The sequence below is a fragment of the Amblyomma mixtum genome, chromosome 6, assembly GCF_055824585.1.
Source record: "Amblyomma mixtum isolate Tamu chromosome 6, ASM5582458v1, whole genome shotgun sequence".
NCBI classification, from domain to species: domain Eukaryota; kingdom Metazoa; phylum Arthropoda; class Arachnida; order Ixodida; family Ixodidae; genus Amblyomma; species Amblyomma mixtum.
The window spans coordinates 141,460,768-141,472,312 of record NC_143017.1 but is presented as its reverse complement, the minus strand read 5'-3'; the positions used below and the strand labels follow the sequence as shown (position 1 = coordinate 141,472,312).

General features: G+C 45.8%; 1 protein-coding gene across 1 annotated transcript; it reads left to right on the top strand.

Annotated features, from left to right (window-relative positions):
* Positions 1–2,081: 2,081 nt before the first annotated feature.
* Positions 2,082–11,545, top strand: LOC149340634 ((3R)-3-hydroxyacyl-CoA dehydrogenase-like). Its single transcript, XM_089551310.1, has 3 exons — positions 2,082–2,258; positions 8,281–8,474; positions 11,000–11,545. The coding sequence occupies exons 1-3, from the start codon at positions 2,108–2,110 to the stop codon at positions 11,414–11,416; spliced, it is 762 nt and encodes a 253-aa protein (XP_089407436.1). The 5' UTR covers positions 2,082–2,107; the 3' UTR covers positions 11,417–11,545.

Here is an 11,545-nt window from a genome sequence, read left to right as displayed (position 1 = left end):
CACTGTAGGTCAAGGACTTCATTTTTTGCCTTCATATAGTCTTCCCTGCGTCGCAGAGCACAAAGATGCTATTTGGGCTAGCTGGCATTCTCGCTCCATGTATCAATACGCGGTAGCCTTCGTGATTCACGTGCGTTTACTTCAAAATAAAATTTTGTTCTAGCAGCTAACGCTTTCCTTTCTGTTTCTTTTTTGCCGCGTCCGGGCAATTTTTCAGCCCACCATTCAGAACGATAAGGTTGGCCTCGAGTTTTCTGCATGCGTGGGTGCGTGCATGCGTGTTTGTGTGGGTGTGTGTATGTCTGTGTGAGCGTGTGTATGTGCACGTTGCCCTTATGTGCGTGTTTGTGTGTGTGCGTGTGCGCGTGCGTGTGTGTGCGTGTGTACGTGTGTGTGCGTGTGCGTGTTTGTGTGTGTGTGCGCACGTGCGTGCGTGCGTGTGCGGGTGCGTGCGTGCGTGCGTGCGCGTGCGTGCGTGCGTGCAGGCGTGTGTGAGTGAAAGAGAGAAAGACCTGCGCGCGGAAATTCAAGCTAGCGTTTACTCGTTCTTTAAAACTCTTCTTTATTTCTTCTTTATTACTGTCCTTGTTTAAAAATTTTTTTAGACAATAAAATAACTTCGATTCACTTCAGGCTGGCCATTGGCATCTTTTCATTCGAGACATTAGTGGGCAATGAACGGCACCATGCAGCGTTTCCGTCTTTGTTCTTTGAGTGCTTTCAATGCCGTTTGAACAAAGAATTATAATTAAGTACTTGAGTCCGTGATCGCGCCTACCATGTTACTTTCTTATCATAAAACCTAAGCTTCGGGACTAAGGCAGAGTTGGACGGCTGCGCAGAGATGTTTTGCAGATGAGACCTCTCCAGATATGGCACACAGACTGAGCAGCATGGAAAGAACAGCGTTCCTTATTCCCAGTTGGAGCATTAGAAAGGACGAAAACATGTTTTGTAGGAGCAACTGAAAGTGAAGGTTTCTGATGCTGAAGGCCACTTCATTAACAAGAAATTCGACAATTTTGATAAAGCCGCAGCTTCTGTTGAGATCATGATTGACGTAGTGTGTTTCTCAGTGTTTGAGAGCAACGATTAATCGTTTACATAGTGCATCAGCATCATGGCTTCGTTCTGCACCCTGTGGAGTCATCCAATGGGTGTTCAACTGTTTTCACAGGGCCGCATTTTCACAGTCAACACCTGTCCGAACGAGCAGTTGAAACCTAACAGAAACAAACGCGAGGTTTCTGACATTACAACGAAAAGCAGCCTTGTGGATGCTGAAGTCTACTGATCAGAAGATGAAGGCTTTTTCAAATAAACACCAGCCTCACAGTGGCGTCACCTTCATGCAGGAACTTGTAGGGAGTGGGTCAGAATATTCGTCTCCAATGCACAAATGGAGCTCTATCTGTTTCCTTTTTTTTTTTTCGATTAGCCTGCCCCAAAATGCATCACACTTTATTGCTTATCAAAATAAACCCCAAACAATTTCAAGAACATTCCCTCTACACGGTTCTTGTACATGTAATGAAGGCATATCGCTGTTCAGTAGACTGGCGTACAATAATTGACAGGCGCAAGCACAGGACAAAAGGGGGAAAGTGAGCCACAGACAATACTAAGGCAGGAGCTATTTGTGCCTCGGGTCTCCTGTTGTTCAGTGTTTGCGCTGTTACAGGGTGTAAGTTTACCAGCTCATCCGGCTGCAGAGCTTAATGGTAATGTACGTAATGCTCGACGGGCAGGCATGGCAACTTTTTCCGTGAACCTAGAGCATTTAAAACCACTGAAGTCTCTAGTGGCCTCCCGTTGTGCGTTCCTTTCCGCTTGTTCAAGCAATGTTCCCCTTTTTCCGCCGCATTTATTCGATTAAATATAAACGAAGTAGCGTGACAACAACAAGCCGTAACGAGGAATTCTTTTCGCCGTGCGAAGTACAAAATCGACGGAGATATCTGCCCACGGGACGCGCAGCCATCTACCAGGTAGGCGTAGGCTGCCAGCGGCTTGATATCACTGTAATCTCTCGGCAGCTGCCGCGATAACTGCTATAGGCTCTCACTGCAGTTCGAGTCAGTGCGCTTCCAGCAAGAAGCCAGCAAAGATGTCTCTCAGCGGGCGACTGGCACTGGTGACGGGAGGAGCGAGCGGCATAGGCGAGGCCGTCTGCCACACCCTCGCCGCGGATGGTGCGACCGTGGTAGTAGCCGACAAGCAGATCGAAGCCGCACAGAAAGTGGCCGGAGCTTTGCCAGGTCAGAGGAAGATACTTATTCGCCCAACTTTCTTTTTTGTTTTTAGCAGAGACTTCAGTTTAGCGAAAATTAAAGCTCAGATTGTTGGTCAATAGTCTTTTTAAGGATATTTTGCAACTCGACAGGACGACACAGAGAGTACACACATTACTCCGTTGTTCTGCGTCTTCTCTCAGTGTCTTTCTGTCCCGCTGTGAAAGATCCTGCAAAAGACACCTTAACAGGTAGCAGGAAAAGGAATCGCCTCGCACATCTGCATCAAAAACTGTGGATCCATTTTTTCTTCTTTGTCAAGCCGCTGGAATCTATGTTAAAGCTGCATTTATAGTATTGATTTTGTAATCAAGATCATCAAGCTCTCCATGGCTATTGTTATTTCGTCTGTCAAACGTGATTGGCAGGCCTTCTTGTAGAGTTAGCGTAGCAGTTCAGAGAAGTTACCTTGATAACGGCGGCTGTTCGGGGCAGTTGGTTCATACGACGAAACTTGTAGCTCTTGAAAGACAAGAACAGATATGAAGAGCATAGAGCACGTGTTGTATGCTTAGTGTCTTTCTATGCCTTTCAAGTTATAGAAGTTTCGTCAAGTCAACCTGAGTTGTAACTCCTCGTCCACATCACCACATAAACCTCATGAACTCATCACATTCAGTTCCGGCACATACCGAACAAATATCTATTTTTGCATTTTTTTTTTTTGGAGGAGAAATTCTAGAGGCCCGTGTACTGTGCGATGTCAGTGCACGTTAAAGAACCCCAGCTGGTCGAAATTTCCGGAGCCCTCCACTACGGCGTCTCTCATAGCCTTAGTCGCTTTGGGACGTTAAACACCATAAACCAAACCAAACCATTTTTTTTTGTGACAGGCTGGACGCAATCACATAATTCAATCGTACCGATTCAGCCGGCATTTCTTTTTCTTTCTTTTTCTGGCAATAAGCCGTCTTCTCGTATCATTAATAAAATTACAGCGCCTTTGTCTTCTTTTTAACCAGCAATCGCTGCTCACCCTTCTTTTGTATTAAGTGTAACAACTGAGTGCACTGATGCATTAAGCAATTTGAAGGTTTGGTTCATTTTGATTGGTTTAAAGTCCGAAAGCCACTCAGTCTATGAGGGACGCTGCGGAAGCCACCTGGGCTTTATTAACAAGCACTGGCGTCGCAAAGTACACGGCCCTCTAGTATTCCGCGTCCATAGAAATGCGACCACTGCGGCCGGAATCGAACTCTCGTCTTTCGAATCCCCATCCGAGCATCATAATCCCTGAGCCACAATGGCGGCTCAGCACATTGAAGAATAAGCTTCAATGTAAGGCATAGAAACGTGGGCCTTTCGGCTCAACATTTTTGTAAACGTCACAGTGAACAAGTGTTAACGTCAAGAACAATGGAATGGCTCAAAAACAATTTTAATTAACTGTTAAATATGAGTTCCTAGACAGCGGCCCTTTATTGGCGACCACTTCAAATAAATGTTATTTTGTTCCGTGTATACGTTTACTAAATGATCAGTGAGCTTCCCGCTCAGATGACTTTCGACTGAGAGCAAGTTGACGCGTTCGACTTTGGTTCCGACGACCTTAATTTGATGAATACCAAGCCCTAAAACATTAATGAATAGAGGCTTTACTTCAAGCTTTATTGCCGGAGCTAGTCGGGGGTCAGTATTTTTTCCACAGTGGCTCTCTGCATCACCAGTAGGTCAAGTATGTAAGAATGTCTAATTTTCCCACCACGCTTCAGTTGTGCGCTCACGTCACACCTGACAGGGCTCCGTAGAATTCCGCCACATTCGCAATAACCGAGGGAGAATTTGCGTAGATATTTGCTTGATTTTCACCTTATCCGGTAAGAAAAACCGAGGATGCATTTTCATTTCGCATCACACATCAAATAACGTAAAACATAGTCAAAAGAACAGTGATTTAGGTCAGCTCGCACATGCAGGCAAGTACGCGATATCTTTGTCAGTGAGAACGGAGTCAAGTGCACTCCAAGAGCAGTTCTTATCTCTGCTTGAGTGACCTGCTTCACGAAAAAAAAAGACTGCAAGTGTGGAATTTTTGCTTCCAGGCTTACTGTATACCTCAGCTATTGGCACGATAATCATCGCTTTCCTTGTGCCGTCTTGTTTTGGCGTTTCTACCCTGGCTCACTGTATAACGCACTGACTACTCAAACACTGTAGCATGACCGGCCGGATAACGGTGCCTTAAGCTTTCAGAAGATTAGCAGATGCGGCAGACCATACATATACATGGCCCAGGTCGGAGAGGCGTCTGTGACAGAATGTAAACTCATACATAACAACCATAAGCCAGTATAAAAAAGAGAAATTGCGTACAAGACAATGAAGAGAAATGGGAGAAATGAAAATAAATTTCACAACGAGCGAAATAAAATCAACAATACAAGAATTCGCGCTAAAATTATTTGACAATGTTGCTTGATGCAAAAGCATGCGAAGGCAGAAAATTCCACTCCCTGATAGTTGTGGGGAAAAAAAAACTGCGTCTCATATTGTTTTTTGCCGCGAAAATAGTCTATGAACTCTTATTATACTCATGTCATTTAGTGCAAAACACACACCAGACAAAAGATGAATACAATGGCTGAAAACCAATTAGCCAGTCAGTTCACTTTTCTGAAGTCTATGAACTGGCTTCTACCTGTGACTAACTATGCCCTAGCATTCCCGTTTCATAAACACGTCACGTTGGCGTAACGACAGGCACTCCATTGGCGAGACAGCTAGGTCCCGAGCAATCTCTATACTGATCGATCTTATGGCCAAAACCAGGATTTGACATGGGCCTTCAGCGAAGACTAGAATGCCTGTCTTTATCAGCCGCACTCAATTTGTAGGCAGCGAAGAACCTTCGAGATAAAGCACTTACAAGACGCACCACAATCTCGAACTTCTCAGAAACGGCCACATGCAATTGTGATTTTTCCAGAGCCCTCTTGTCGCGCCTCACATAACAATAAGATAAGGCTTCGTGCTCCCAGCTAGCCAAATAAGTTCTCTCAACACGGAAGACAGATGGCAATATCAGAACAATAATCGCCACCTTCCCGCCGGCAATGGCCAAAGAGCGTACTGGAAGAAACGTCACGTGTGCATGAGTGTCTCACCTGTTTGACATACAACCTTTATGTTCAGTAGAGAAAGGCGGTGCTGCTCATTTCAAAATGTTAGGCGCCGCCGTTAACTGCGGCGCCTTCAGCGGCCCTCCAGACAGCAGAGAAAAGACGTTCTTCACTAGAGAAGTGCACAACGCTTAAACGCATGCTCATGACACCGAAATTTATAATGAAAGCTCTCAGCAGTTGCCTTCCTGTGCGCACAGAGCGGCATCGCGGCGCATCTGAACGTATTACGCTGACCCAATAACTAGCCAAGCAGTGGGCTTGAGAAGGAACAGCCGCAGTTTACCGAAGTAAGTTACCATTCAGCGCGGCTATAAAGAGATTAGGTGTGTGTACGCAAAAACGTGATTATTGGGGTGAATACATTGGTGATAACGAAGGCAACGGCAAGCGTTAAATACCTGTGAAAGTGACTGCAGCTATCCCCACATCAGGACAATTTTCCGATTTTTTACCTAAAATATTGTTACAGCGCACAGTCCAGAACAATATTTTAACGCGATACCGTTAGGGACCTCGTGCCGCAGATCCGGCGTCGTCGTCGGTGTCGTTGACCATGAGCGAAAAATCGAGCGAAAAATCCACGAAAAATCCCCATAGAAGCAACCCAGAAGGCAAATGGGCCATCTATAGGTCACGTGACCTTGTGGCGTCATCACAACCTGCACCCACCGGGTTACGAACAAACTGCAAACCGTGGCAGGTGGGAGTTAAATTAATGATTGGTCACTCGGGATGAGCAACCTTGGTCGCAAAAGGCCCACCGCTGGGAGCACCTGCCATCGCAGGGCAGTGGAGCATCGCTTAACCGCTGCACCACTGCGCCAGGAAGGGTACGAGTACTCCTAGGGATCTATGAATGCAAAGCAGAGAATGACTAATTCTGCTTATATGGGAACTGACCCACTACGCTATCGCGTCATACCTTTGAGGCGGAGCTTAAGTGTCCCCTACAATTTTTGTTCACATGTTTATCGTCTGCTATAACTTTATCGTCTGCTATAACTGCTATAACTGCTATAACTTTATCTGCTATAACTTTATCTATAACTATATCGTCTGCTATAACTTTATCGTCTGCTATAGATGTTTGAAATGCTAAAGCATTTCAAACATCTTCCAGAGCCCTTCATTACGGCGTCCCTCAAAGCCTGCGTTGCTTTGGGACGTTAAACCCCATAAACCCATAAACCTATTTCAGAAATCCGTTGTCTATGAAGTCTGATACAAAAAAAGCAATGATGAGAAACAGCATTCGACAATGCAGTAAAGTTGAATACTAAAATATTTCAGAAGTAGCAGGAAAGTGGGTGGGGCACAAGAAAAAAATAAATACAGTAAAATGGAAAACAAGAGAAAATGAAAAAGCTGGAACGTAAGAGGCGCTACAGTGGACGAGTTGGTTACACATTGCAAGTCACAACCATATTGAAGGTTTTATGATTGGTGTGTACGCAGGAAGTTCCTAGCAAGCCACAAATGAGCCTGAATTTGGGTCTGGATAAAGGTACAAGATCTTCTCGTATAAAGCGTATTTCGCCGTACTTCAGCCGAAATGGCATTTTTTCTTTTCTAACGGGAGTACAGGTTCCTTTCATAATTTTCTACACATTACACTGTTGAAGCGTGTATGATACAGGCCAGTAGATACCGAGAACAAAGTTTCGATAGGAAGCGCTGAATGCTGCGCAATGGCTGAGGCAGATCTCGAATATCAAACGCGCACGCAAATGTTAAAGCGCATTTGCTAAGAAGAGTTTGAAGCTTCAACTATGTGATGCCATCAGGTCACATTCACTTTTGCCCCAGACGCGCACTGTAGCGAGCCGTTCCATGACATCAATTCTCACCACGACGTTAATCTCATAACTGCCTTGCAAGGCGGGAACAATCTTAGGCAGACTAAGGTCAGTGACTGCTGCAGTTTATGCCATATTTCACTCCTACCTGCTAAGTTAACTTTTTTAAATGGCTGTATAGATTTTCCTCCTTTTTGGCCAAAGCGCTGTTTCGTATAACTCAGATGGATACATCTATTTAAGGTATTTTTAACCCTATTAAACATATTTTATTAAACACATTATTGTTTCCGTGCATTCATGACCGATTTAATTTAAGCGTCTAGTGTTAAGCTGTCATGCACTGTGCACTTATTTTTAAAACTTCCTGACACCATTGTTTCCTTTTTCTCCTTTTATTTACAGTTCTGTTATCGTATTTGAGTTTGGTTTGCCTATATACCCTAATTTTGTTCCAGCTCACTTGCCATGTTATTTGTTACTCTGGCTTATCCTGACAACACCATATCATATATTGTTCGCAGATATGACTTTGTTTTGCTTTCATGTTCCCCCCTCCCTCCTATGTAATGCCCTGCTGGGCCTTTAGAGTACTTCAATAAATAAATTATATAAATACATAAATAAATATAGAGTGATTACGAGTAACATTGTTGTTCAAATAACAGACAATCACTTGAAAATTATCCCATCACGGACTGCCAAAAATGGTAATAGTATCTGTTGCGTAAATTTCTGATGCTGTGCTGTGCCGCATCACTACTATTCAGTGCATAGATGTTGCTGTGGATAGACTTTTGAGTGGAGGAGCCCGGAAAATTTTAGACAAAAGAGAGTTTTTTTAACGTGCTGTAACAGCACGCAGAACTCAGGTGCTTTCGTATTTCACATCCATCGAAATGCAACCTCACCAGCCCCGATTCCATCCCACAATCCTCCGCTCAGTGGCCGAACGACACAACCGCTGGGAAACAGTGGCAGGTAAATTCCGTTAGTATTGAGCTTCCCCGCTACGTCCTCAATCCCCATCGGAGTTTCTGCTCATTCAGCTGTGGCGCTGCGTCTGAACAGGGGACGCCAAGCACCAGGCCGTGCACGTGGACGTGGGCGATTCGTCCTCCGTGGAGCAGCTCTTCAGCAGCGTCAAAAGTGCTTCCCCACTGCCACTCAGCATCGTCGTTAACTGCGCCGGCATCCTCCGGGCATCTCCACTCGTCGAGTGCACCGATGAGCACTTCGATGAGATCATCAGAGTCAACCTCAGGGTGAGGCGGCGGCGGCCAGACAGGCAGAAGAATGAGGAGATAGACTCCTGCCCTGCCCGCTTATTCCTCTCTTTTGACTGTGTAGCGTCTGGAGGCCTTTATCGTGAGAGGCTGCAAAAATAACTTTAAATACGGGATAACAGTAGCATGCGTGAAGCTTATACAGCAGAACTTCCGGTTGCATGCAGCCTTTATTGTAGCGCACCGAAAATGGAGACAACAACACAGAGGAAAAGGATGGTGGTTAACCATGCATAAATAACCGGATACGCCATATGGAGAGGCCGAGCAAGAACGCCTTTGGGCTCCAGTGCGCGATAGCTAGCAGGTGATGCTGACGACAATGGAGAAGGACGTGGCGAAGGAGAGGAGAAAATTTAATTATAAGAGTTCTTGTTGGTTGGTCGGTCGGTCGATCGGTTGATCTGAAGATAATTGACACAAGGTATCCTAAATGATTTCCCGAAAGCATTTGACACAAGTGACCCAATAATATTTCCTACAAATTTACAACAGCATGGGCTTCGTGAAGTATATGCTAAGAGTCTTTTTATCGACGAGTTCACACATTTCCTAAATTTTGAACTACCGAAACTGTCTTAGTGGACTCAGACATATAAAAGTCGCAAAAGAAGCAAATATGCTCGAAGTGGCCTTTATTCAACACCGAAATTGGAATGCGCATGTCGAATGTCGAATGCGTGGCAGGAAACTTGGCAACAGCTTGAGGCATACTATAGCTTCAGACAGATGTCTCCTGCTAATAATAGAACAGTGCGTTATAATGAAATCTGGGCTTCTCTTATTAATTCCTGTAACCTTGTTTGGACAGATGCATCTCAGACGAACATTACCAAATTTCTCATATTGCAGAAAAGAGCCCTTCTTCATGTAGGCAACGTCCCGCATAGCGCTAAAACAGAACATTTTGCCTCATTTAATGTACTTCCCGTGCGGCAGTGCCCCAGATTTAATCTTTTATGAAATATAAACAAAACCTAAGAAATTACGAAACTACCTGCCTTCATTTATGTCGTTTAAAAATAACTTAAGAAACGACCTATTTTATCAGGAACAGAGACTGACCATGGCCTACAATTGTGAATGAATCAATCAATTTATGAATACTGGCTTTCTACTACGCTGCATTGCCAGGCTCCGAATTGAAATCGACCACCTGGGGTTCTTTGGCGCGTGCTGAAACCGCAGGCGTACACCAAACTCCTCCCGCCACGGTGGCTCAGAGGTAAGGCGCTCGTCTACCGAGCCGGAGTGCCCGGGTTCGAACCCGACCACGGCGGCCGCGTTTCGATGGAGGCGAAACGCAAGAGGCGCCCGTGTGCTGTGCGATGTCGGTGCACGTTATTAAAGATCCCCAGGTGGTCGAAATTATTCCGGAGACCTCCACTACGGCACCTCTTTCTCTCTTTCTTCTTTCACTCCAACCTTCCTCCCTTCCCTTACGGCGTGGTTCAGGTGTCCGCCGAGATATGTGAGACAGATACTGCGCCATTTCCTTTGCTCAAAAACCAATTTTATTTACACCAAAATTCCAGGTATTTGGCATCCTTCTAAATACAGCTTCCGTGACCAGGGTCGAAGCCGCTTAGCAACCGAATGAAACAGCTCCTGTGCGCACTTTTGTGCGTCAAAAGTGGTTAGAAATACCAGCAGTCCTCCAAAACAGACAGGAGGCGTGAGAAAAATTGTTAGATGTAGGGAGAATGACTGCAAAAAATGCAATTCATGTTCTCTCCTTAAAACGCGCCCACTTGAAAACCAACGTGTGATTGTCGTATTATCCTGGCTCTTCAATCCGCCACATTCTGTCATGTACTGCACGCACTCGTGTGGGCACAGACACAGAACTTAGACAATGGCAGCGTTAATGATGACTATTAATTTCTTGCAACCTTTACATGTTAAAAAGCTCACTTCCTAATTATTGTATCTCTGTATGGCTTAAAACAAAAACTGCGCTTTTCTGACTAATTAATCCTGATCGGCATGCTGCTGTAGTTAGTGCAGCACTTTCTCTTGCTGACGAAGTCTCAAGTGAATACACACTCTGAACAGACAGGAGAAAAATGGGAGTAAAGTTGTCCTCCAGCGCGCACCCTAAAGGAAGGGCGTGTGCTAGAGGAGAGCTTACTCCCTCTACACTCCCAAATAGGTGTATTCGCGTTTACAGTGAATGATAGCAAGGATTACAATAGAGCCTGGAAGCTGTGATGCATACTCGAGTTCGCGCTTTTCAATTACATTTTTTTTTATACTTCCCCGTCGCAAGGCCCTAGCAGCTATGGCGCTCAACTTTTGAACACATGGTCGGTGGCGGGCTCATATTCTAGATTGAGCTACGTGACTATAAACATTGAATAATAACGCAGAGTTTCCTTTTCTTTATAAAACCACGACTTCGCTCAGTACTCAATTTGCAATAACCACCATTCGCGTCACTTGATGGTGCGCACGCCGAAACTGTGGCGCTAGAATAATGTTACTCGGCGTACGGTCTTTCGCAGGGAACATTCCTGGTGACCCGGGCCGCTGCTCGCGAAATGTGTAGTGCTGGCCAAACGCTTCCCGAGCGAGGCGGGGCCATCGTGAACGTGGCCAGTATCTTGGGCAAGACCGGCTGGCCTGAAGGAGCCGCGTACACCGCTTCCAAGGGAGGCGTCATAGCGCTCACCAAGACGGTGGCCCAAGAACTGGCCTCACACGGCATCCGTTGCAACGCCGTGCTGCCAGGAATGACAGACACACCCCTGTCGGCTCCCGTTCCCGAAGAAATCAAGGACCAGGTGCGCTCAGTGACGCCGCTGAAGAGATCCGGCAAGCCGCACGAGATTGCTGAAGCCATCAAGTTCCTGTGCTCGCCCACAGCAAGCTCCTACGTCACGGGCGCGGCCCTGGAAGTGACTGGAGGCTACTTCATGTGACGCTTCGTCCGTTACCGGCGTAGCAATAGCAACGTAGTCTGCTCTGGACTTGATGTCCGCACAGCGGCAGCAGCCAGAAGTCGCACAAGATGCGAGTATTTTGGCTAGTGGATACCTACGTTCGCTCAA

What these genes read in the sequence shown, in the direction of transcription:
- LOC149340634 (XM_089551310.1), top strand. Translation starts at nt 2,108, where the DNA reads ATGTCTCTCAGCGGGCGACTGGCACTGGTGACGGGAGGAGCGAGCGGC. An exon ending in AGTGGCCGGAGCTTTGCCAG is followed by an intron (nt 2,259 to 8,280) that starts GTCAGAGGAAGA and finishes GCGTCTGAACAG; the next exon opens with GGGACGCCAAGCACCAGGCC. An exon ending in TCATCAGAGTCAACCTCAGG is followed by an intron (nt 8,475 to 10,999) that starts GTGAGGCGGCGG and finishes GGTCTTTCGCAG; the next exon opens with GGAACATTCCTGGTGACCCG.